The sequence below is a fragment of the Callorhinus ursinus genome, unplaced genomic scaffold, assembly GCF_003265705.2.
Source record: "Callorhinus ursinus isolate GAN/ISIS: 27379988/994484 unplaced genomic scaffold, GSC_fseal_2.0 scaffold6, whole genome shotgun sequence".
Lineage (NCBI taxonomy): Eukaryota > Metazoa > Chordata > Mammalia > Carnivora > Otariidae > Callorhinus > Callorhinus ursinus.
In genome coordinates this window covers 72,708,882-72,735,513 of record NW_027397068.1, presented here as the reverse complement: position 1 = coordinate 72,735,513, position 26,632 = coordinate 72,708,882, and the positions used below count along the sequence as shown (strand labels likewise).

Below are 26,632 nucleotides of genomic sequence, written 5' to 3'. Positions count from 1 at the left end.
CGTCAGTGCCCTTGACAGAACAGCCAGAGCTCACTTTGGAACCGCCTGCCCTGGGCTCTCACTGTGCCGAGCGCGCCTCGTTTTCGTGGCTCCACTCTCGGGTGGGGCCAGGCTCCCGGCAGTCAGGGCGCACCCCCTGGAAGGACTGGGGCCCAAGTCTACACCAGGGCCTTGGGCCACGCTTCCGGGGAAGCGAGGACAGACTGGGCTAGAGGGTCGGGGTGGCGGTACGGTGGGCGTTATCCTGTAACCTGGCGTGCGGAGCAGGCTGGACCGGGGTCGGGTGTAAATAACAAAGTGGGCTGAGCCCACGTCTCCCCCTATAATCTCTCTTTCCCAATGTTAGGACCTGCTACTTCTCTTTAGGAAAAGGGGTCAAGGCTAATGATAGCAAGAGTCCAGACAACAGGGGTTGGGGTGAGGGAAACCCGTGTGTGGGGGCTGCCTTGTGTGGACCCTTGGCCGACACTGTGGAAGCACCGTAGCATTCCAGAGACCACAGCGGCAGTGTGGGGTCCCCAGCAGAGGCTGTGGGTCACTGCCTGCAAGCCTGGCCTCCAGCAAAGCCTGCTTCAGCCTCTGCTTTGTCGTCGTAAGGTGGGGTTACACACACTTTCCTGGCAGGACTGCGGTGAGCAGCAGCGCCGTGAAGACGGGCCAACAGGTGAGACAGTCCCTTCTCCAGAACCACACAAACCAGCTGCTCCAACCCCGGAAAAGTCAAAATGGTGACTCGGTTCACTCTGCCAAGGGGGTGTTCACTTTTCAAGTTTGCTTACCGAATGCAGAGCTCATCTAACGAGACTGAGCCCCAAAAGCCCCCAAGAGAAAAGGGAGTGCTCCTCAGCGTATACAAAGTTACATTCAATGGGGGCTGGGGGGACCTCACTAGGATGCCTTTTGGACAAACGGGTAAAACTTCCTTCCCCCCGGCCCCTGGAGAGCATGCCTTCACTGGTCCGACCATGAGCTGCCCCACTGGTCACTCACGTCCCTCAGGACGGGCCTGGGACTTCTGGAATTGCGTCTGCCACCACTAGTGCTTCCGCTTTACGGAGAAAACACTCCTCCGCACCCCGCCCCTCACCCTGAATTTAAGGAGGCTTTGCTAAATTGGTAAGTGAAGTTCACCGTTGAGAAAAAAGCCCAGCCAAGTTCAGCTCCTTTACACACACACACAGACACACACACACACACACACACACACACACACAGCTGGGTGAGGCGTGGAGCAGCGTGGCCCACTGCAGGGAAACAGAGTAACCGGATTGTACCTGGCCTCAAAAGGTACACAGCTGTGGCATATAAGTAATCTTTGCTTCTGAAGCGAATGTTAAATATTATAAACCACAAAACATTACCAAAAACATCACAAATGCACATGGACACTTAGCTTCATTTTTTCCCCCTTTACTAAACTCAGGCTGGTAGGGATTTAGGTCTGGGGAACGGCCTAGCGGCCAAGAATTTCTCTCCCAGAAATAACGGAGCCTTTGGTTCACCTACTGTCCAGCTCCAGTGCTAGTTGTCTGGGCAGGAGACCCTCTGGGGGTCTAGCCTAAATTCCCAGAGGCGAGGACTTCTCCCCATTTAAAGAAAGAAAAGCTCCGGCCACAAAAGTACCACATCTAAGGATTTCTTTATCGTTGATAATCATTACAGAATTTCACCTTCAAAACAAAGTTCCTCATAAGGACCGCAGAGATTGGTCTGCAAGTAAAATATGATTTACACAAACAAAACCCACAAAAAACCCAAACGGATGGCTGTCCCAGGGAGGTGCAGAGATAGGACAGAGGCTGCCGGCTGCACTCAGGGGCCAGGTCTTCCAAGGAGAAGCGCCAGGAGGGCCCAGGTGATGACCACGCCACAGACCCTGCAAGACAGAGAGGTCAGCGGTCCTGGACGGCGGCGGGCTGTGTGAGAACGAGCAGGTCCAAAGCCAGACGCAGGCCCCCACCACCCTGCTCACTCAAATGTTCCTCCTGTCTTCCCATCATTCTCCCAATGTGAACTTGGGCTTTCGGACACATGCGGCCAAGTCATTTTCCTAGTGATTTACATCAGAGGTCGACAGATGCAGAAAAGACTGCCTAAGGGCCATTTTTCTTCAAGCATGCGGTTTTCTATAGATATGGCTCCTAACCAGCAAGCCAAAATCCTCAGAGCAATTCCATCTTTCAGTTGCGCAGGCCAAAAACCCCGATTCAAACTCGACCCTGCTCCAGTTGGTCCCTGATGCCCCTTTAGTGCCCCACCCTGCCAGCACGCAGCCCAAGCCCCGACCAGACGGTCCGCCCGCCTACCTCCCCGGCGCTCCGCACGCTCTGCCGTCGGCCCCACAGAGAGTCAAGCATAGCACCTCTGCTGAAAACCTCCAGCTACCCGCAGCTTCTCCCACAGCCCTTACCCACAGCCCTGCACTCCACCAGGCCCACGTTCCTCCCCAGCCTCTCCCCGGGGTCCTCTCGCGGCCCCGCGGCATCCCGGACGCCTCCCCACTCAAGGGCCTCCGCCCCACTGCCTGGCCAGTCCTCCCCAGTGCTCTCCCTGGCTTGTCCCTTGCCTCCTTGGAGACTTTAATGGGGTCCCCATCTCTTCCCTTAACCCAGTAACCCCTCCTTCTGGCCCCCCCACTCCTACCTCCTGACCTGCTCTTATTTTTAGTATATGCTTGTCACCTGATCGATCCTGAAATTCTCTTGTTCACTGTTACCTCCCACTGCAGTGTGAGTTGTAGGACAGCAGGGATTTTATTTGCTGATGAGGCCTAGAACCTATGACACTACCCAGTACAGCAGACGATCAATAATAAATGCTCGTCCAGTGTTACTGAGGGACATTCAGGTCGCCGTACTTGTGAATGACTTCCTTACAACACACACTAGTGGGTTGCCTGGCTGGCTCAGGCGGCTGAGCGCCCGACTCTTCGTTTCAGCTGAGGCCGTGACCTCAGGGTCGTGAGCTTGAGCCCTGCGTCGTGCGTGCTCGGTGCTCAGCGGGGAGTCTGCTTCAGATGCTCTCCCCCGCTGCCCCTCCCTCCGCTCGTGTGCACTCTCAAATAAATAAATCTTTAAACACACACACTCCCCAGTGAGCAAACTCCGCAGCCGTGGCCCCGGGCACACTTACTGTAACAGGCAGTTGATGTTCGGGGAGTGCCTCCAGTACCGGTACAGGGACACCTGCAGGGTGGGGTGGCCCCTGTACTCCTTCAGGATGCTCCGGGCACTGCCAAGAGACATTCTCAGGTCAGGCATGCAAGTATCAGACCTGCCGCTCCAAGCAGGCTCCAAGCGGCCACAAAGAGACGGGGTGGCTGAGGGGCACAGGGATGGGCCGAGAGCCGAGGCACCTACTCCTTAAACTTATTGGTCAAGAGCAGGAACTGGCTCCGCGAGAGTCGCCGCACATCGAACTTGCAGAGATTCTGAAACTCACGATAGACTTGCTGCTCGCTGACCCCAGGCCACCTCCGGACACGGAGGAGGAGGATGGGAGGTCGGATACTGGGGCAATCTGGACCCGAGAAATTCTAGAAGGCAGGGAGAAGAACAGAGGAGGTTCTGTGCACTTCCTACGGACAACTGACCTGGTTTGAAAATCCCGAGAGGCTAGCAGAGGCTCTGCCTGGGCTGGGAGGGGACGGAAGAAACGCGCGCATCCACGGCGGTTTGGGCAGGAAGACAAGAACAGAACAAGCCTGGCAGGGGCGGGAGCACCCTCTTCGCTCTGGTTTTGGTTGCTTTCAGACCACCTCTGAGAGATCCCCCAGAAAACCAGGCTGCTTCCCAGCACATGCCTCTGAGCAGGGGAAAGGAGCAAAAGAAAAAAGGCTACTCACAATCTTAGGGACCCCGGCTCGGATGAGATTCACCTGGTTCACATAGGGAGCGAGCACGTCAAGGTACAGAGAGAAGGAGGGCTCAGGCAGGGGGCCGACACTGCAGGGACAGAGAAAACCCCAAAGCATTCAGGCACACCAGCGGTCACGCACAGGTCCTCAGCCACAGCGAAGGGTCTGGGGACGGAACAGGGGAGGGTGCCGCCGCAGACCACTCTCCCCTTCCTCCTTCCAAATCGGCGGGCCTCCCCCAACCGACCAATCCCACAGAGCGCCCTCTGGGGCTCCAGCCACAGCTGAGCTTTCAGGGGTCACCGTCTGTCGGTGACACTTGGATAAAGACTCCTTGACAAGCATCGGCAATGGGCTCAGAGAATCAGTGAGAAGCCACGGTCCACAGGTCCACTTGACAGGCTATCGCCCTCGATCCCAAATGGCCGTCCCTCCGCCCTTGTTCTTGTGTGCCTGCCTCCATGCAGACACGACCATACACCGGAGCCCAGGCCTGGGGAAAAGCAGGGGCCTCGGAGCCAGGCAGGCCTGGGCCGCCGTGGAACTTCTCTACGCCTAGGAGGGTTTTGCGGTCAGGAGGATCAGAACACAAGGATGGGAGGCACCCAGGTGCAGAGCATGAAGGGCTCCCCCGTCAGGCACACGTGTACCTCCCAGTCGGCACTCAGATGCTGTCAAAGCACAGGAAAGAGAGAGGGCAGACTTCTTATTTAAGTTATAAGCCTCACGTCGATAGGTTATAGAGTACATGGCCATTACTAAAACGGAAAGATATAGGTAGTACCAAATTTAACAGATTAGTAAAATTAATAAAAATTTTGGACTAGTCTGAAAAGGTTTCCAAGACAGCCTCAAAGACCCTGTTACAATTTTGATTTGCTCTTTCACCGGGCCTAAATCCTATTTAACAAATGCATACACCAAGGATGGTGGCCTAGAACGCATATTCTAAGTGTGGCCTTGGTGCCTAGGGGCCTGGTGCCGTTACCAAGGGGAAATGCATTTAAGATTCCAGTTTGGAGTTTTAAGAATCTCTCCCCTATATGCCTTATTCCGAGTCACTACCCTTCTCTGCAGCCTGACTGTGTGGACCCCAAGGATGTGCCCTCCCACCTCACTGACTTCCGTGGTTACAAGAAACAGGCGGATTGGGCGCCTGGGTGGCTCAGTTGGTTAAGCGACTGCCTTCGGCTCAGGTCATGATCCTGGAGCCCCGGGATCGAGTTCTGCATCGGGCTCCCTGCTTGGCAGGGAGTCTGCTTCTCCCTCTGACCCTCTTCCCTCTCGTGCTCTCTCTCATTCTCTCCCTCTCAAATAAATAAAATCTTTAAAAAAAAAAAAATAAAAGAAAACAGGCGGATAACAGACAAAGCCAGCATACCACACACCGGGAAGCACCGAGGCAGGTGTGAGGCCCTGCACCTGACCTTACTGCCTTGGCCTCCTGGCACGTGGATCTGCCCGTGCCCAGCTCAGAGGGGGCCGGGGCAGTAGGAAAGGCCATCCCGCATCGTCCCGTGTTTGGGAGAGCCACAGGAGCCCAGAGGTCTTCACTTACAGCGAGGGCTCAGGGAATCGGACCACAGTTCCAGGAACAGGACGGAAGGAAGGAACACTCACCTGTGTACTCTCCACAGGAGCAAGTGTGCCACTTTCAGAAGAACTGGGGGGTAAAGCTAGAGATGTAACACGCGTCCAGGCTCAACCAGATCACCCCATCAAAACACGCGAACTCCTGCTTTATTTCCATTATGTGCAACCCACCTGGAAATAAATGGAGAGCCTCGGGATGGTGGGGGATTATCACAAATAAAGCAGGAGTCCCCCTTTCAGAGGAGAGCAACTCTCACCTGATCCACAGAGGAAGGCATCATACGCGGCCTCATGAGGGTACTTGGTCTCAACTGAAGCAGCGTTCCAGAACCAGGAGAGAGCATGGAGCAGCCATCAGTACGTGGCCTGGACAAGGGGTCTCCCCCCACCCAGCTGCACACCCGCACTGGCCACGCACACACCACCGACAACCATCGTTCCTCCAGAGATGTGTGTGCCCTTCTCCCCACCCACACCTGTCTTCACCCCGGTCCCCCCACAGCAGCAAGAAGCCGAGGCAGAGAGCCTCCCGGCAGGCCAGCCACATGTCCAAGGGGAGCAGGTGACCCCCAGGAGCTGCAATGCCTCCTGGGGTGGCTCCTCTGTAAGGGGGGGTACCTGGAGCACAGACAGGAAAACGATGGAGCACCCCACGTGGCCCTCACACACACCTGCCCATGGGGAGGCCAGGCCTCCACTCTGGTACCGCAGTACTCTGCCGCCCATGGAGCAGCTTATGCTCACAGGAACGTACCGTATTTTTCACACTTGCTTGCGTGAATGACCACTGGCCCGGAATTTTTGGTAGGATTCAAGTCACTAGTAGAGACGAAAAACAGGATAAAGAATCACCGCAGGTAAAGCCCTTCTTGGTCTCTCCTCCCCACATTACTATGAGTAAAAAGGTCCTCAGGACCGGGGTGCCCTTTTAAAAAAAGACAAACAGGAACAGGCGGTAGGATCTTGGTAGGCAGCACCAGGGCCGGAGGCTGCAGCCGGGTTGCTCTGAGCACCTGCCACACACTGAGCCAGCCCCGCGGCACCAGGACACACGCGACACCGGCTCTGCCTGCAGAGCTACCCCGTGGTCCAGAGGGCAGGCGCAGGGCTGGTCCCGCTGCTGCAGCACCCCAGGCGTGCGCGGAGCACTCAAGGACAGGGAGGCTGCGGGCAGTAGGGGGGGAAGTCTTCTTGAAGCAGGCAGTACCCCAGGAGTCCCGAACCACAGGAACTCGCTCAGCGGAAGCCACGGGGAAGTGTCCGGCATTTCGAGCACGGAGAGCACGCAGAGGTACCGAGGGAAAAGGAGCGAGGCCCGACGGCGCTGCCGAGGTGAGAGGTGTGGCCGAAGCCCCCGCGGGAAGGGCAAGGGCCGGGAGGAGAGCCTGGATGATCTGTGGCGGGGAGCCTTCAGGAACATGCGGAAGACGGACCAGAAACCTGGCTCAGTCAGGTTCATGTTTTGAAAGATGACTCCAGCGGCAGTACGCAAGGAGCCAGGACTAGGCCAGGGGCTACCCGTGGTGCCTCTACCGTCCCTGGAATGAAAGGGGCCGGGGCAAGGCAGACCTGAGAGACACGCTCAGGGCATCAGACAGAGGAGTCCACAGACTAGAAGACGTGGCTGGCCCAGCCCTGGCCTTGGCACAGGAGCTGGCCCTCAACGAGGAAAACTTCCCTTTGTTTTCCGACAAAACCTCTCAGAACCTGGGCGCGCACCGAGCGCCTCCGCACCGCTCATTTCCCCACCTGTCCAGTGCACGTGCCCGTTCGGTTTCAGGCTGCCGGTCACAAGGCCAGCAGCAGACGCCACGCAGACACGGGCCGAGCGCAGGCACCGGTTCAAGTCCTGTCCCGTGTGCGAGCACGCTCATGTCCACGGCCACCTGCGAGCTCCCCGCTGTCATGTCCTCAGGTCACAGGTGGTACAACGGAGGCTCAGAGAGATTCAGTCGTTGCTCACAAGCCCGTGGGTGGCAAAGCTGGCCTTTCAACCCAAGCAGTCTCGATTCAGAGCCTGTGTGTTTCCAACAAAACCCTCACATTCGCGCACGGCCCCCGTGGCCATGAGGACTTTGCAAGAGTTGCAGGCACAGAGGTGGGTTTGAGGGACGGAGAACAATGCCAAGTTAAAGGTGCCCGTGGCCGCAGGGGGCAGGAAAGCCCGGCAGCCGGGCGGCGAGTGAAGGGCTGTCCTGGACGTCTAAATGGTCACGGGCGGCAGTAGCTAAAGCTAAGGGAGTGCATTTGGTCACCAGGGACACAATAATAAGCAAGAAGGGGGTCGAGGAATGACCCTGAAGGGACTTATGGGATAGGTAGAAGAACAAGAGCCCACAAGGAATGGACTGAAAAACCATAAAACCCACCAGAAATCCAGGGAAGGGTACCACTGAAGCACGGGCGGGGAGAGGCTGAGGGTGCCAGGCTCCAGAGAGCAGTCACCATGCCTGTTCCTCAGGCCTCCCATGCATCGGCCCTCGGCTGGGACAACGGGGGAGTCTGCCCCGGGCAAGCTCATGACAGCGGGTTCCGTGAAGGAAGAGAACCTGACCTCCATGGGTCACGGCCGCGTAGAGGCCCCTGAAGAGGCATGTCGCAAAGAACGAAGGCTGTGGCAGCGAGTACACAGAGTCAGGAGGGGAGCTCTGCGGTTTCTGAGCCAGGAGAACAAGGCTGATGGCAGGGGAGGGGAGGGGAGAGGGCCAGGCTGGAGGCCCCGCCAGGGAAACCACCGAGCCAGTGGAGGCAGGACCACAGGGCTGGAGGCTGGACAGGCGGGCGCAGGGCAGCCCTTCCCGCCTGGGCCCCACACACAGGAGGCACTAGTGTCCTGGCTGCTGGGTGAGACCCCGACAAAGACAACACCGCAAATGTCTGCAGGGCAGGGCAGGGCGTGGAGACTGCCTGCATTTGGCCTCGGATTTTCTTCCTGGAAATGGGGACCGGGGTGAGGGGGGCGTTGGAGGAAGACCACAAAGGATGAGGAGACTACCACGCACCGCACTGCTGGGGGGTCAGGACTGTCCCCAACAGAGACTACCACGCACCGCACTGCTGGGGGGTCAGGACTGTCCCCAACAGAGACTACCACGCACCGCACTGCTGGGGGGTCAGAGGACTGTCCCCAACAGAGACTACCACGCACCGCACTGCTGGGGGGGTCAGAGGACTGTCCCCAACAGAGGAACAGACCAGTTCTCCTTTCAGAGAGGTGCCGCCTTCAGCTGCCATGATGCCCCGCCCCCCTGCTGCTTGGGGTTTCCTGGTCCTCCCAGTTGGGGAGGAAGGAACCAAGCTCCCCGGACCCTGGCACTTCCCAGGCATCGTGTCCCCACCAGCACGACCCAGGCCTCAGTCAGTCAGAGCTCTGAGGGGAGGTGGGAGCTGCTTCTAGAGAAAGGTCAGGGTTGTCCCTAGTATTGGGATCATTCTTTCACTCAAATGTTTGGGGCGCACCCTCCGGCCCCACAGCAGGCCCATGACAAACACCAGGGTCCAGATGGAAAACGGCCCAATATGCTGGAGCTTACCCCGCCAGTAATCAGACACAGATCAAGAGAAATTAAACCCTGGCCACCAGAAACCACCACATAATTCAACAGCTGTACGTATTTCACGGGTTCCTGCCCTCTAGATAGTGTGTACCCACCTCAGCACTAGAAACACTGTGGGTTGGGGAATTCTTGGCTGTTGGGGGCTATTCCTGTGCATCCTGGCCTCTACTCACCAGATACAGCCCCCAGTTGTAACAACCCACAATGTCTCAACATTGCCAGATGTGTCCTGGGGAATAAAATCCCCCCCACTGAGAACCTTTGCTCTAGGAGCCGCTAAAAAAAAAAAAAAAAGGCTTCCTTACCTGTTTAGGACTTCATAAACTTCTGAAAGATTTGAAACCCTTGGGAAATTCAGTTCCTAAAATTATGGAAAACAAATCAGGGAGAATAAAACTTGTGCTTCTGTTATCTGCTCTGAGTATTGCCAAATGGCCATTAAAAGAACATGGAAAATAGTTCCTATAAACCCCTCTTTCTATTCAGACATAAGTGTCCTTATTCCTTGATCAAGATGTCCAGGCACCTAGTAATCTTGGGTTTCCTAAAAGGCTCCCAAAAACCGAAGCTAGAAAAACTGCAACAGCTCCTACACCCTTCCTTCAAAGACATGTGCTTAAGTAGTTCCATAAACATACGCCTCCAAGGCACCTTCCTTCAAAGACATGTGCTTAAGTAGTTCCATAAACATATGCCTCCAAGGCACCAGGACATGGCCAAGGACATACACATAGGACACCAGGTGCTCTGAGAACCAGAGCCTTGGGACATGACAGGTCGCCGTAGAGCTCATCTCCTCTTGTGTGACAAGGAGTCCACATGGGTCCCCACAGATCAGCCCACATCCTTCCTGCTTCATGCTAGGACTGTGCCACATGAACACGAGCAGCATCACAGAGGTGTGCAAGAGCTAGAAACCAGGATAGTACAGTAATGAATGGGCTCTGGGCAAGGATGCACCAGGCAGCCCAGTGCCATTTCTGTGGCTCCCTTATTGGATAGTTAACTTCAAGTGACCAGCTTCAGGCTTTAAAATGCTGATCTGATTTCCCTTTCTCTGTTCCTCAGTTTAACTTCGAAGATGCATTTAGGCCAGTTGGGTGCCTCCCTTCTCCAAGTGTGCTTCTCACCCTAACTGCACTGCACAAGCCACTGCGAGCTTTTGAAATACATGCCCCCCCACCATCCCTCCAAACCACTGAGAGCTGGTGGGACCCAGGTGTCAGGATTTGGCCTCCTGGGTGATTGTAATGCACTCAGGGTGGAAAACCCATGACCTTACGCCTCAGTAAAGGTTCTTCAGAGACTCCTGCACCCTGATGCTCTGGGAGCTGGCTGCAAATACTCCTCACACATACCTCAAGCTCCAGCACAAGCTCTTCTGCGGAGTGCTTATTTAGATCAGACAAGCTCCATATACCTCATTCAAAACATGGGAGCTTGAATGACGGAAAGAAAACACTCAGAAGCTAATAGGATAACCCAATGTTAAAACACAAAGGCAGCCAATACTGGTTGTAAAATAGGAGAGAAGGGTTCCAGGAGAGATTTTTAAAAAGAGACAAAGTGAAGTGTGATTGGGACAAAGCACTCCTTAACCCAAAGCAGCCCAATTCCTTACCTTCCAGATATCCTTGGTCACGTTCTTGGTGTCAATGAGAACAGGGAACAGGTTGTGGATATTCAGCTTAAATTGATCATAGCTTTCTGAAGAGAAAGACCAGATAGAAGAGAGTTTGTTGGTAAAACGTGGGAAGATTCTCCCACCTAGCTTGTCACCAACACTAACAAAGCAAACAAAATGGGAATTAAAAACGTCCTTTCTCCTAAATCATTAAGAATTGACAGATCTCAAACCAACCTGCCATCACCATTCATGGTGGTGAAAGCCAAATAAATGGCTTTCCATTAAATTCAGGATATCGTCTATAGTCAAGGTTAATGCAGTTTGCAAGGTTCTAGCCAATGGAAAAAGGGAGACAGAAGTGCTATTGAAAAGGCAGATATGAAGTCGTCACTTATAAGGGACTATCCAGAGAAGATCCAAGAAAAATCAACTAAAAATTGTGAGTGAAGTACCCCGATAAGGAATTGCGCTATTGATAGGTTTATCTATCAAAGGCCTACCTGCACACAGTTTAAAGAGGTTTGCTACGAAACCAACCAACACAACCCTTGCTCTCCTCGACCCACTCCCCAGACAAGCACTTTCCAGTCCTTTTCTCTGGTTGGTTGGTCCCGGACTGCTCAGCAGGCAGCGCTGTGCTGCGGGCGATTTCCCCAGTTTTAGTCACCTATGTGGTTTCCTACTGTGTAAGAGGACAGCACGACTCCTGACTCACCCCCAGACCGCACCTCCTTGCTCTCATGGGGCCAGGTCACGTCCTCCCCCCCCCCCCAACTTTCCTTTCTTACCCAGCTCTTGTTCTCCCTGCAATTTTGTTTTGTTGTCAAAGTTTTTCTGGTCATGGCTTATATATTTTACCCCAACTTCTCACCCAATTTCCTCAATATGCTCAAACTAAGGTGTTTTATCATTTCTTGGGGAAATCTTAGAACCGTCTCACCCTCTTGATCTAGATAGTGTACATTACTTCATTTAATCCCCCGATACTAGGATATTGGTACCATTATTACCCCCCATTTTATAGGAAGCAGAGAATGTGCCTTGCTGGACCTCACACACATAACAAGGGGTGGAATGAGGAGCCACGCATGGCTCCCAAGTTCATGCTTTTAACGGCTACACTACCCTGTTATACATCCAGCCAGGGCACCATCAGTCATAGAAAAGTATGGCCCAACCACAAGACAAGGCCACACAGCCACTGATATGACATTTATTAGGTCAATGACACAAATGCTTTAGGTAAGTGGAAATAAAGCCAAACGTAAAATCACCTACGTAGTGTGATCTAATTTGTGAGAACTCACAGAGGAAAAAGCAAAGTGTTAGGATTATAGCTGAGATTGAAGGCAGCATCTCTCCTGCTCACATTTCTGATTTTATACGGTTTTATAGGAGGATCTGGGATAACTTCCATAATGGGGGCCAGAGTATCCATTCAAATGTAAGTTTTTCTGCCAGAAAGGCACCTGGCTTCCACTCTGGGAAAATGGGCACAGGCACAGAGGTGCTGGGACTCTGCAGAAGCCAGCGGATGGTGAGAAGATAGCACAGGAGGACTCTGGCTCCCACCCCTTCACAAGGTGGCAAGTGAAGGCGGAGAGGGGGATGGCACATGTGCCTGTACCTGGGAGTGGCCGGAAGAACTTCTCGTGCAGATGCAGCAGGTCCATCATCATATTGTGGCCCACTAAGGGCTACTTGGAGGAATCGGCAGGTGGCAGAGACGAGGTTTAAAAACAGACATCCGAGGTGAACACGCTCTCGCAGAGGGGGTAGCCTTAGAACCCATGGTGATCCTACCACACGGCAGTCCACCCCCCCTTCACCCCACCCTCGTGAGAGGTGGCCCAACGGCTCTGATGCCGAGAGGACAAGTGCAGTGCAGGAGGGATGTGGGGCACGGTGTCCTTGCTGGGGGTCTAAACTGAAGAACTTCCCCCAGCAGTCCTAGGTCAGCTAGTAGTGAAGCGGCTGTGTGCCCAACAGGGGGAAAGGAGCCGCAGGGTTTTATGCAGACACTCTGTCCCAGTTAACCCATCATGATTTGGGGAAAGCAAGGCTAGATCTAGATAGCCAGTTACTGACAGGAAAGAACCACTTATCTCAAGAAATCTTATTTTTGTTGGAAGACAGAGCACATTTCTATGCTCAGAAATACAAATGACTGCTAGGGATCAAGAGATTTTTTTTTCCCCCCCTACCTTCTGGGCTTTCACCAGCATCTGGAAAAAGACCGAAAAACCCCTGGCGGAGAGAAGAATCTTCTCCTTCCAACAGCTGGCTCGATCACAGGAGGTGTTTTCAAGATACCAGCGATGTTGTTTACTCACTTTTTTCACTATTATCTGAGACAAAAGTAGAGACAAGTTCTCTGAATCCTGGGTTCCTGGGAACGAAGCCAAAGAAGCAATTCATCTCAAAAGGAGAGGGGAAAAGATAAGAGAAAGCCTTTCACAGAGGCCAGATTTGGTGGAATGAGCGAGAACGGAGCCGCTGGGACCGCCCGCTCGCAGGTGGGAACTCACCCCCTGCTCTCTCAGGACCGTCCAGATGTCAGGGAGGGCCTGCCTCAGCACCAGCTGGACCTCAAAGGCCTGGAAACCTGTGGCAAAGGAGACGCAAGGCTCGCACAGAACCACCCAGACGGGGGTTCACTTTCCCCTCAGGAGAAGAAGTTGAGAGATGCATGGGTACAATGCAGAGGCAGATCTCAGGTGTACCTAAACCCAGGAGCCCCCACGACAGGGACGGCACAGCATTCTTCACATCCACTCTCAAAGTTTATCTCAGGGCCACTCTGAGACAGCCCTGGCGAGCCTTTGTGGGGGGGTTATAGCTTTTGACATTCACTGCGTTAGAACAGTGCACGTTAAACAGTGCAAAGTTCTCTTTTAAAATAATAAAACCATTACGCTGCTACCCGTGATTTTGTAACATCATGCACTGGTTATGTGAAAAATATTGGTTTGTGGAGTTACTCGAATCTTCTGATGTTCACACATTACATATGATCAACAAAAGACATGTACCATGGGCCATCAGAACGGTCTCAGTATTGGGAAGCTTGTCAAGCTCCCGGTGGCAGACCCGAGTTTTCCAAAATTTTAGTTTTTGATGGAAAGCTCAAATTTTATCACTCACAAATTCTGCGAGTTATTTTCCTGCAAGTGACAGGCTTACTTTTCTCACTTGAGAAAAGCACTGAAAATATCAAAAATCAAAATAACCACAATCTGTTCATGTAAAAACGACATTCCATTAAAAGAAAAGGCGTGGACTTAGCTCCCAGCTCAGAAACATGCACGAGCGCTTTCCTACAGGCAACCGCTGCACTTCGGTTAGCAACAGCAAGGTTTTACGCATATGTATTTTGACACACTGAAATTAAAAGATGAACAAAGGTTGAGATGTCATAAAAGAATTACTTCTTTGCCACGAAGATAGTTCATAAAAACTAGATTGTGTTTCTAAGCTGGAAGTGGCAACAAAGTACAGGAGGACAGCCAGCAAGGTCTGCTCCGAGGTGCATTTTTACCCACCGGCACCCCCCTCAGTACTATCCATGCAAATGCCCAGTGACAACGGCAAGTGACAACCAAGTGAGATTTTGACAATACTTTTGACCTTGTGCACCCCTTGGAAAGGGTCTGAGACCCCGGGGGCCACAGACCAGGCCCAAGGACCACTAATTGAGGGCATGTTCATTGTGATTCCACACTGTGCTGTGGGGAAGAAAAAAAAAAAAATCCAGAGGTGAACACAAGTAAATAAGAATAACACAGGGTTCTCAGGATAGACGACTCTGAACGGAACTGGACGTCTTCAACCTTAAAACTCAAAATAGGTCAAAAGGCCTCCGGCTTCCGAGTTGAGGTCAGAGCTTGATCTGTCCCCAATGACAACACGCCCGCTGAGCGTATGCCCAGGATCCACAGAAAGGGGAAGGTACGTGTCCCCCAACCCCTGCACCCAACAGTGACCAGCCCCAACACCCCCAGGCTGGGGGAGCAGCCTCCTGCCTACCAGCGATACCAGGGAGAGTCATCCAGTCGCCCTCCTCCGCCAGGTCCAGCCACCGTGTCACCTCATCGATCACCACCTTGATCTGGTCTTTATCCAGAGAACTGAAAATGGGCACATGAAAGTGGGATGCTGGAGAAAACCACGAGAACCTTAAGACAATGTTAACATGACAAGAGTTTCAGAGGACTCCGGTTTTAACATTGTGATCTCAGCAAAAAAATAGACCCAAAAAAGACTACTTTCTGAATCTTGCTCTGCAAGAGAGAGCCAGACGCTCGGCTGGTACTCTTCCCTACAATCACAGGAGCATGTTCCATCCCTTTCTGCTTCACTGGGATGCATGGGAGCTTAGCCAACACTAAACACTCCTGTCAGGCCTGTCTGCTTAATTCAGCTTTTGGGGTGAAAAAGCACCATGTGGTGAAATAAGGAAGAGACAGGAACTTTGGTAAGCACATCTTCTACGTTAGAAATATAAGAACATGATGTTATTTTGAGATAAGGAAAGACTTTTCTCCAACATTTGAAAATAACAGAAGGTTAAAAATTCAAATAGATCTTCTCTTACAAAAAAAAAAAAAATACATTTTTATATGAAAAACCCAAAATAAGGATTTCAGGGGGGGGAAAAAAAAAAAAAGGCACCTCCAGGGGCACCTGGCTGGCTCAGTCAGTGGAACACACGACTCTTGATCTTGGGATTGCAAGTTCAAGCCCCACATTGGTCATAGAGCCTACTTTAAAAAAAAAAAAAAAAAAACCCTCCAATATTACATAGTTATCTGGACCCAATATTCAATCATAATATTCAGAGTTAAAAATCGGTCTAATTTAACCTCCCATCCTGATAAAGGCAAAGAATCTAAAGCTCAAAGAGCTGAAATGACTAGTTCAGCTCCAGACTCTGCCAACACGCCCTGCCTGGGGCCCAGGGGACCACACAATGCTGTCACTCCATCACTCCTGGCCCCAGCTCCATAGAAGTACTGGTTTCAAGTAAGACAACTGGCACTGGGGGCTAAAAAAAAGGCAGAGAGGCGCCTGGGTGGCTCAGTCGGTTAAGCATCTGCCTTCGGCTCGGGTCATGGTCCCAGGGTCCTGGGATCAAGCCCCGCATCGGGCTCCCTGCTCAGCGGGGAGTCTGCTTCTCTCTCTGCCTGCCGCTCCCCCTGCTTGTGCTGTCAAATAAAAATCTTTAAAAGAAAGAAAGAAAGAAAAAAAGGCAGACCCCGCCTTCAGGAGCATGCAGATTTAAGAACACGGGGCAGTATGTCCAGGGCAAGGCACATGACTAGCGTGGTCAAGGTTACACGTCATTTACCACCGAGACATCCCCGAGATCACCCTGAAGGCCAGCGTAACATCTCACACGGAGTCCCACAGAGCCTGCTCCCCTTCCCCCCACCCCGCCACAGCACTGGCATGAAGCTCCCGCTTTTTCATTTGATTATGGAGTTAAGAGTCAGTGCCTCTTTTTCCTTCACCTTTCAACACGAAAATCATCCTCGATATAGTAGGACGGCTCTCATCTCAGGTGAGGGAACAGAACCACCAGCACCCTGAGCTGCTGTGTTTGGCTGATCGCATGCTGCCAAAACCACCCCAGCTAAAGGTGATGGCGTGAGGTCACCGTACCCTGGAGCCGGCACACCAACCCACAGGAAACTCGGAAGATCAGCAGAAACAGAGAGTCCCAAAGTCCCCAGAGAAATGGGCTTTACCTGCGAACTCTCCAGTTCCCAGTCAGGATGCTGTGTTTAATTTTCTTCTCCTGCTCCTCATTCATATATGGGATCCCATTTTTGAGAAACTAGACGGGGAACAAGTGGAGGCTAGTGGAGACATCCTCTGGGCAGGGGAGCAGAGGGAAAAGCCTTCCTTGTCCAGTTCACGTGGACAGAAAATGGGACTCAGCCCAGTTGGACCAGAGAACCTTTAAAACCTCCCCATTTGCCTCCTCTGCTGCCATACCTTGTTGTAGTCGAAGCCATACTGATTCAAAAACTGAACACTAGAAGCCTGGAAAGAGAATTCTGAATCCAAGATCCCAAATGTCGTTGGGAAGAGAAAGAAATTACAGGAATGGGCTACATACCTATAAAATAAATAAATAAATGTAAAAAGGAAAAGCCAAAACCATTTTTAAAATTCTAGCTCACAGAGCTGACTCTGGAGCAAGCTCCTCCTTTCATTCAAGGAGTATTTGAATGTTGGCTATTTCTAGTACTAACTGGCCCTGGGGCCAAAGGAAAAAGGCAGAGATCCTGCCCGCAGGGAAGAGTCTAGCCCCCATGCTGAGCCAACTGTTCAGCAGGCTTTCTGACTGCTGGTCCCTGGGAGCCACATCACCCTCATTATGACATCGTGTTAACTGCTACCTTGAGGGCACACAGAAATGGGGAGAGGAGCACCTAAATGCTGGGAAAGGCCCCCCAGAAAAGATACTGTGCCGGGAGAGACTTGGACAAGCCAGAAGCTGCAGGGGACAGTGGGGTGGAAGGGCACAGAAGCAGAGGAGACTATGGAATGTCTAGGGCCAACGTGGTTTGGACCCCGAGGCAGCTGGAGGGGAGCAGGTGGGGAGGATCAGTGGGCAAGAGCCAGGTGTTTTGCAAAAGGTCTTCATACATACTTGTTCGACTCTCCTTCAATACTGGAAAACACAGACAATCCTAGAGGAAAGAGAAGGAAATGAACACCAAAGAAAACCTACCAGAAGTGAGCTTCAGGAAGGAAACATTTTGAACAATACTTTGCACCTAAAGATACTGTGTACCCTTTAAAATAAGATTATCTCTTAAAGAAAACTTGGTTAAGCATCTGCCTTCGGCTCAGGTCATGATCCCAGGGTCCTGGGATGGAGCCCACATCTGACTCCCTGCTCCGCGGGGAAGCCTGCTTCTCCCTCTCCCCCGATTCGTGCTCTAATAAATAAAATCTTTAAAAAAAAAAGAAAGAAAGAGAACACAGACTTGGAACAGGAGAACTGTCAACTATAATTCACACTGAAATTATTAAAATAGGATGGTGAATGGTTCTTCAAACACAGAATACTGGCATATTTTTTTCTAGTTTTAAAACTCACCAGAGGAAATGCTAAAAACCATAGATTTATACATTTAATGGCTTTAAAATATCCATATTGCTAAAGAGACCCTACGCAAAGTGAGGAAGGCTTCAAAGTAGGGGAGGACAACAGAAAGGTATCAATGTGCTGTTTCATGTACTTTTCACAGAGGTCTTACAATCAAGAAAAAACCACGATAAAATAGCAAAGGACAAGGACAGATAGCAACACACACACAGATGGTCATCAGTCACAGAAAAAGCAGGGGTCAGTAAAATCTGCTGGAGGTATACCAAATACGTATGTACATGCCAGAACAACACGCACAAAAGGTAACTCAAATGTGCATCATTAGGAGACTGAGTCAATCGATATAATCAATTTGGAATACTATGTGACTGTTAAAAATGGAGAGCTGTTTATGTCAATATAGAAAGATTTCTAAGCTCCATTAGCAAGAAAGGCTACAGGGCAAGATACTTTCAACGTGATCTTGTTTGTATAAGTTTTCTGTAAACAAAAATCATACGCATTTTTCCTTGAAAGATGGTACAGATTCCTTCATGTTGATGAACGGAGGCAGAACAGTGCTGCTAAACGAGGTTTCTGCTTGTTGCACAGTGTTCGGCCCACAGGCACAACACGGACAAAAACCAAACAAGCATCCAAAACCATAGCCAATCTCCGAAAGGGGTCAAGGCTGTTTCACCAGCAGGAGACACAAAGACAACACAAGTATCTCCTTCAGTAACTCAGAGGGAACGGCTGAAGAGGACACTCACCAATCTGACAGATCGTGAACTGCTGAACACTGTGGCGGGTCTTTAGATACCACTCGGAGGGCAAGTCAAAAAGGCTGTGAAAAAAACACGCATCTCATTCCACAGGCAAGGAGAGGATATAAAGGTGCCACAGCCTCGGTGCCGCACGGGCACCTCTCAACCAGGGGCAGCATTACCTTGTTACCCCTGGTAGGGAAGGCTACCAGCATTTAGAGGACAAGGGCCAGGTCCCCAGCCTCCCCCCCCCAAGTACTGCCCTGCCCCCTCAAAGCCAACAAGGGGCCTGCTGAGAAAGGACCGGGACATGGCCAGAATGCTAGGCACAAGGGCACAGGTGAGCGCACCTCCCCTAGCTCAGCTGTAAGGCAGCTTTGGCTGCTGTACCTGATCTGCTGGCGGCGGGACAGGTTAGAGCGAAGGCCTGTGAACTCTATATCCAGACCTGCGGGCCAGGAAAAAAAAAAAGACAAGAGTCCCCAGACGCAGACCATTGCCACACTGTTCTTGCTGTCAATCCTGCGGGTGGCAAATGTGTTCGGCTCCCCGTCGGCGCTCAAGAGGCCAGGTGGGGTCAAGAAGACGCAAACGAGAAAGCCAAAGCAGGGCTAAGCCAGGCCCGTCATCCCACGGGCTCGGCTCCACCTGGGCCACAGTGGGGCCAAGGCCGTAGGTGCTGCTTAACGTCTCCCCGCCCGGCCGGGAGGACCCCCCCCCGCCCTTCGGAGGCGCCCTCTCGGAGCCTCCCGCGGCCTGGCGCCCGGCCCCGCTGGGCCTCACCTCTCCGCCCCGTCCGGCCCCCGCCGCCTCGGCCGCCCCGCCGCCTCCGCAGGCTCGCGCCCCCCAGAGCAGTCCGGCGACACAGCCCGACTCCCCCGCGCCTCACCCACGAAGTCTGCGCCCAGGACGAGCTCCTGCAGCAGGGGGAGACTCTGCTCGAACTCGTCGGCGCCCACGTCCATGGCCACGCAGCTCGGCCGAGGGCGCCCAGCGCGGCCACGTGCGGCCACGCGCTTCCGCCGCGCCGCCCTTCTTGGGGGGCTCGCACGGCGATTGGCCGCGGGCCGCCGCCCGCCCGCCCACAGGTGCCTGGTGCGCACCCCGCCCGCCCGCCCCGGCGGCCGGAGACCCGCCTTCGCGGCCGGAGCGCGGCGACCCTGGCGGCGGCGATCTCTGCAGTCGCTGGAAGGGGCCCTTCCGTAGAGCTGGGTATTAAGAGGCGTGGTAGGCGGAAACAGTGCGCGGGAAGGGTACGTGCAGACCGGCGGCCGCACCGGAAGGAACTGCAGAAGTAGGCAATCACGGCAGCCGCGGCGAGCGGCGGGGCCACGTCGCATCCGTGTTGAAATCTGCACGTCTTCGCACTTCGCCCCTGCTGAGCTGGCCCTGTCCCCTCCCCCCCACACCCCATCTTCACTTGGCAACGTCATCCGTAATACCGTCTCTCAAACTTGGCACAAAGACCCTCAGGAGTTGCCTATCAAACTGAGGAAACCTTTGGTGCAGAGATGATTCAGGACCATCCTGTTGCTTGCAGAGAAAACCCCTACCTACGGCGTTACCTCCAGGTGAACCCTATTTTTGTCACTGCCAATTTCCAAAGCCACTAGTCCAGTCTTTGGTCTTTACACCCGCCCTTGAACACCAGACTTGTTTGAAAAGCCTTCTACAACCACAGTCTTCAAAGTGAAGTGCTCCAATCTTTAAGATGAGGCAAGAAAATATCGGACCTATAATAAACACTTTCAAACGTCTCCACTGGGGTATTGATCACAAGCGGACCACTAAGGCACTGCATTCTGAAGGCCTCTCAGAACCAATCATACTTTTAAAACCTGTTGGTGCATACCCATCTTTTTTAAAATACCAAACACTCGGATTAGAAATAGTAATGTTATTTCACTTCTGTATAAATATGTAACTGGGATACACATTTAAAAATTGGGAAATGCTCTAGAAGCCACCTTAACTGCTTACAGGTTCTTTCTCATTGCACCGGTCTTATAAATAGCCAGAAAGTTATTTTGATTTAATCGACTCCTATAAAAGAGCTGCCATTGATTCCCACTTAGCCCAGCTTCATTTTAGAATAAGGTGATTGCACTTCAAGCTTCATCTCCTATCCAACAAATTCTTTTTTCAAGGCAAACTGAGCATACACCAACCCTGCTCCTTTCCACCTCCACTTTCAGTTCCTCACTGCATTTCTTTCTTCTTTCACATCTGGCTCTGCATGTCAGGATTCAGGAGCCCAACTAAGGTCACAATTTGCCCCTTCTATCTTCACAGCACTAAGACTGTTTATAATAAATTAACTGATACGGACAGTTCTTATTTTTAAAAAAGGTCCACACTCTGAACAGCAACAGCTGTCATTTATTGAGATTAACCACTATGAGCTGGACATGGTAACAAGTAGTTTGCACAAACCTCCTATGTGTACTCTTGCCACAGAGGGCTCAAAGGCAAAGAAGATTTCACGTAACCAGAAACTGCTCATATCTGCGTTTATTCTTTAACTTATAAACAACATTTAATTTGTCCTTGCAAAGTTAATTATAATTGGCAACAGCTTTTCCCAGATACTTCAGTCCAAGAGAGGGGAAGAATTTAGCCCTTGATTAAACCACTGCCCCCCCAACACACACACACACAAGGGGAGGAGGGGATGACCTTAACTAGTGATAACATTCCACCGTTACATGATTATACAAAACTTCCAAGCTGGCTGTTCTTCCAGATGCTCTCTTCTGAAGGACGGAACAGCTCACAGCTTTATATTCACACGTTCGGAACAATGCTCCTCTTTCATTCATAGATTCTCCGAGGCTCCTGCAGCACCACACCACCTTCTGTCATGGCACTCTGTAGTCGTTTCATCTGGTTTTGAAGATCCGAAAAAAGGGAAAGGTTAAGTCAGCACGATAAGGAAGCTGACAAACAGTTCGCGTCTCAAGAGAACTAAAACAGCTGATTTGCTCCTTGCTAACCCCCAGCCTACACTGATTTCCCAGAAAGTGATCTTAATAATGACACAGATAAGAGACTCTAGAGATGTCAAAGATTAGTGATGTTTCATCATACAGACAAGATGTTAACACATGAACGGGGAAGTAGAGTGGGGGACATCGCAGCTGTAGAGTCAGTCACCCTGGACTCACTCTGCACAAGCCAGCCTCAGGTGACTTGGGCATACTACTCCTGACCCTCTGGGCTATGAGGATGGAATGAGGTCCCACATGTCAGGATACCCACCTCAGTATCTGCCACATGGAAAGAACTTGATAAATCCAACTATTGTTATTATGTAAGCACCTGCTGTCAAGAATTCATACCTTTTAAAAATAAGTACATGAAAACCAAAATACCGAGTCTGAGGCTGCCTCCCAAGGAGTGGGTTGGTAGACCATGAAGTTGATTCCTGCCTCTAAGCATCGCTCTGCCAGCACTCGTCCTATACTCTCACAGGCCACCACGTTTTTGGTGCTGTAAAGATGCTTTTTAATAGCCCATTCCCGAGTGGATGCTGAAACCACAACCTGGCCGTTGCAACGCTCAACCAGCGCTTCTACATGATGCTGAGTCCTTATAACTCGCAACCTAAATGAGATGAGAAGAGAATAAAATCATAAAAGAATCCTAAAGATAAAAGGCCTCAGGTGAATAAAGGCCTACACATTACTCAAGAATGCAATGTCTGTTTCATTTACTTCAACAGAGTTAACCTGGATTTGACCTGGGAAAGCTATTTTTCCTCTGTCTTTATGAGGTTACCCTCAATAACAATAAACTAAACATTTCCACTTAACTTCAAATATCCAGGAGAAATTTGGTATTTCTGAGATGTGAGAATTATTACACAGCATCACTTCAAAAAAGGATCTGAGGAGGCAGAGCTAAGCTGTGACCCTCCAATGAGTAAGGATATACTTACTCTATGTTTCTACTTTCCAGTAACACCAAAATAAATGTAAGATTGATCAAAAATTTAAATTAAAAACTGAGATAATACTAGCAAGCAAATTGTTTTTTACAACCTAAGTCTATTTAATTTACTTAAATTCAATTAACATATAACGTATTATTAGTTTCAGAAATAGAGGTCAGTGATTCATCAGTCTTATATCCAGTGCTCATTACATCACGTGCCCTCCTTAATGCCCATCACCCAGTTATCCCATTCCCCCACCCTCTTCCCCTCCAGCAATCCTGTTTGTTTCCTATGATTGAGTCTAAAGCCTATTTAAATAGGACATCAAACCATGTCATCCTGATTTTACAAAGAAAAAATTGACAAAGTTTTCTACAGTTAAAAAAACAGTAAACTGAAGTCAAGAGGCAGCAAGAAAGAAAAAATAATTTAAACACATATTATTTGGGCGCCTGGGTGGCTCAGTTGGTTGGGCGACTGCCTTCGGCTCAGGTCATGATCCTGGAGTCCCGGGATCGAGTCCCGCATCGGGCTCCCTGCTTGGTGAGGGGCCTGCTTCTCCCTCTGACCCTCCCCACCCTCATGTACTCTTACTCTCTCATTCTCACTCTCTCAAAGATAAATAAATAAATCTTTAAAAAAAAAGAAAAAAAAAATAAACACATATTATTTGAAGGGCTAATTTCCATATGTAAAAAGCCTCCTACAATCGGAAAAAAAGAAAAAGACCAATACCTTAATAGGCAAAGGATCTGAACAGACTGTTCACAGAAACAAAATATTAAAGACTCTCAGGCCCATGAAAATACGCCCATCTCACTGATGAGATGCATGGACAAGGCAATTCACTGCTACATTGTTTGGAATCATTAAGGTAATCATCAATATGGAGCTAGCTAATTAAAACATCCATACGGTGGTGTTCTATCCAGTTACCGGAAGGAATGAAGGAGCTGCCATTTACTGAGCACCTACCGTGCCAGGCACCGTCCTGTTTACGGGCAGAGCTCATGTTTCAAAATGATCTCTCATTATTCTCTTTTTTTCTTTCTCTCTTTTTTTTTCAAGGCCACATAAACTGACATAGAAAGGGTAACTCTAGCAAGATTACAACTAATGGTAAGTAACAGAGCTAGGACTTCAGTCCAGGGGTCTGGCTCCAGAGCCAATGTTCCTAAACAACACAAAGGATTTCCAAGATGGATTCTGAAGGGGGCAGGGAGGATTCAGATGAAAAACAGTGTATGTGGTATGCTAATATTTGTAAACTTTTTTTTAAAGATTTTATTTATTTATTTGACAGAGAGAGAAAGCACAAGCAGGGGGAGGGGTTGGCAGAGGGAGAAGCAGGCTCCCAGCAGAGCAGGGAGCCCGACATAGGACTTGATCCCAGAACCCTAGGATCATGACCCGAGCCGAAGGCAGACACTTACATTTAAAACAGACTGAGCCACCTAGGTGCCCTAATATTTGTAATTTAAAAACTACTAAGTTTATACTTATGTGCAAAAATTATCTCCAAAAGGATACACATAAAACCTATTTGCCCTTTGGATTTTATAGCATACATTTATATTACACATTTAAAAATTAGGCTCACATTAAATAAAACACCAAAATTAGAGGTGACACCAGGACTCTTAATGTGAAACAGCAGGAAAAACACTAGATTGAGAAATGTGGGTTCTACACCTGGTTTTGCTGGCAGGCCTAGTAAAAATCACAATTTCTTAATCAAAGATCAACAATCCTTTTCCATAAGGGCTCAGACAGTAAATGTTTTAGGCTTTGTAAGCCATAGGGTCTCCTGCAACTGCTCAACTCAGCCATAGTAATACTAGAACAGCCAGGTGAGAATGAGTGGTGGTGTGTTACGGTAAAATATCCTTTGTGGATAATGAAATTTGAATTTTATATAATTTTCACATCACAAAATATTATTCTTTGGAATTCTTTTTCACGTTTTAAAGAAAGGAAATTTTTAGCTTGCAAGCCAACTATGGCCCATGGGTCATAGTTTGCTGATCCTTGTCTTAAACCATTTGTTCAACAAAGGCTTAGGACTCATCCTCTCTAAGGTCACTTCCTATTATAATATGCCAAAATTCTATACTGATAATACTGTGAATATAGCAGAGAGGAAAAAAAGTGGGAAAATAAATCTCTAATTATTTAAATGATCCAATATTAATAGGTTGAACGTGTCAAAAGAATTTTAGATTAATTCAAGTGATCTGCCTACTCCCTTTGACTCCTTCCTACGTACACTAAGTAAAAATGCTTCATAGCAACTGTAAAATTTTATTATCCCTATTCCATCTTCCACAACAAAACTTAAAAATTTTTGCTAACAAGGATGACATGTATTTTATCTTTGTATCTCCTGCATCTAGCACAATGCCTATGAAGCGTCATAGGCCTGTTTGTTGAATGAGTGTATCACAGTTATGACTCCTATTTAACTTCCAATTACAATTTACATAGTCCTTAAGAAATATTCCATTTTTAACAAATGCTTACCAAGTAAATAACCAGCAGATAAACACCAACATAAAGCAGCAAGTGGTAATACCTTATAGTGTCTTGGATCTTAGGTAGGTCGGACAAAACGTGTCTGTATCTTAGCTCTAGCGCTATTAACCTTGTCCCCCTAAGCTTCCATTCTCTTGCTCCCATAAAATGAAGGAAATTACTGTATCTGCTTCATAAAGTAATTAAATGAGGGTAAATGAGGAAATGCACATAAAGCAACTAAGAATTCCTGGCAAATACAAAGTGTTCAGTAAATAACCATCTTCGTAACAGAGTAGACTCCTAACTTGCCTTCCTGCTTCTATTCTTCCCCCGTTACAGATTTCTCCCCAAAGCAACTAGAATGATCTTCAAGCTCAGAATGTATTAGACTCTGTTTTCCACTACTGTGAAAACCTGTGACGTGCTTACTTCAATTTACAAAGTTAACGATCTGTCTCCTGCCTACCTGTCCATTTTCACCTTAACACCCCTCACTGCCTCCGCACACTCGGCTCCAGGTACACTGGCCTTGTAGCGGTCCAAACACACAGGCCCATTCCCACCCTAGCCATTTCCTCTGCTGGGAACGCTCTTCTTGGCAGATGTCTCCTCTTTCAGAAGGGGCCTGGGCAGGCGCCCAGCCTCCCCATCCGAACACCGTCCTCTTTAAACACCTACTCACCGTTTGTGCCTCCAGGCCCACCCCCCACCCCCCGGCCACTAACCCCTCCTCCTCCACCACCACGTGCAGCCTCCTGAGAAGACAACCTCCGGAAATATCTGGACCGCTGACTGAATGGATGAAAGCAACTGTAGGGCACCGAGCACCGCTGTGTGGGTCAATTACCTAGCCGACCCAATTACCTGTGCCAGAACTCACGCGGGGGCCACGCCGTCCCCCAACCCCGCTCCTTCCTGGCCACACCTAAGAGCTCCAGATTGCGGGGGTTCCGGTTGGTGAACTCTGGGGCGACAGCCGCATTTTCCAGAGGGCCCACGTCAGGCTTCGCCGCTGGCCTGGAACCGGTTGAGAGCGCTGCGGCCCCACACCCTAAGAACGGGAACCCCCACATGCATCTTAAAAGATGACAAACACGGACGCAACAGGACTGTGAGCCAACCCCTATCCCCATCCACTCCCCGGAAAGAAGAGGGAAATCCGGTCACAGGGTACAGCCACCACAGACCCTGGTTCTGAATTTCCTCCCACCGCCGCCACAATGCTGCTAGCCCGTTGACTGCTCGGTGGGGTCGAAGTGAAAGCACGACCTGCAGGCGCACACTTACTGCGCAGGCCCCGGGGAGTCCTCTGAGAGAAGTGGGAATTAGCAGGGCTCCGGCAAACCGACAGCCTCTCCCAGAGCCGCGCCCGGAGCGCCATTGCTGACGGGTCGCGGGCAAAGCCTCGGAAAAGCCTCGCGTCCTTTCCTCATCGGCGTCCCAGCCGCTGGCCGGCCGCAGCCATGTTAACTCAGGGAAAAGCTTTTGGATTCAGGAGGTCACCTACGCCTCGACCCGGAACTAACAAGCCCCGCCGCCGAGCGGCGGACAGGACGATCGGCTGCCTCGGCTCCTCCAATCACTGCCTACGATGGAGTGCACGTGACGCCGGAGCCCGCCAACCACTTGCCGCAACGCGCTTGAGGGCGGGGCCTAAACGAGCAGGCACCCCGCTAGTTTAG

The 26,632-nt window shown here is 50.7% G+C and overlaps 2 protein-coding genes across 2 annotated transcripts; both read right to left on the bottom strand.

Annotated features, from left to right (window-relative positions):
* Window positions 1-1,620: 1,620 nt before the first annotated feature.
* PNLDC1 (PARN like ribonuclease domain containing exonuclease 1) lies at window positions 1,621-19,488 on the bottom strand. Its single transcript, XM_025866423.2, has 19 exons — window positions 19,392-19,488; window positions 18,893-18,950; window positions 18,509-18,582; window positions 17,292-17,331; window positions 16,631-16,754; window positions 16,381-16,469; window positions 14,660-14,760; window positions 13,162-13,238; window positions 12,838-12,981; window positions 12,261-12,330; window positions 10,628-10,713; window positions 9,312-9,367; window positions 6,204-6,268; window positions 5,707-5,760; window positions 5,477-5,519; window positions 3,845-3,944; window positions 3,360-3,535; window positions 3,133-3,231; window positions 1,621-1,876 (listed from the first exon to the last, which is right to left on the bottom strand). The coding sequence occupies exons 1-19, from the start codon at window positions 19,465-19,467 to the stop codon at window positions 1,813-1,815; spliced, it is 1,596 nt and encodes a 531-aa protein (XP_025722208.2). The 5' UTR covers window positions 19,468-19,488; the 3' UTR covers window positions 1,621-1,812.
* Window positions 19,489-20,998: 1,510 nt separating this feature from the next.
* Window positions 20,999-26,479, bottom strand: MRPL18 (mitochondrial ribosomal protein L18). Its single transcript, XM_025866425.2, has 4 exons — window positions 26,238-26,479; window positions 25,815-26,001; window positions 21,874-22,105; window positions 20,999-21,385 (listed from the first exon to the last, which is right to left on the bottom strand). The coding sequence occupies exons 1-4, from the start codon at window positions 26,329-26,331 to the stop codon at window positions 21,314-21,316; spliced, it is 585 nt and encodes a 194-aa protein (XP_025722210.1). The 5' UTR covers window positions 26,332-26,479; the 3' UTR covers window positions 20,999-21,313.
* Window positions 26,480-26,632: the final 153 nt, after the last annotated feature.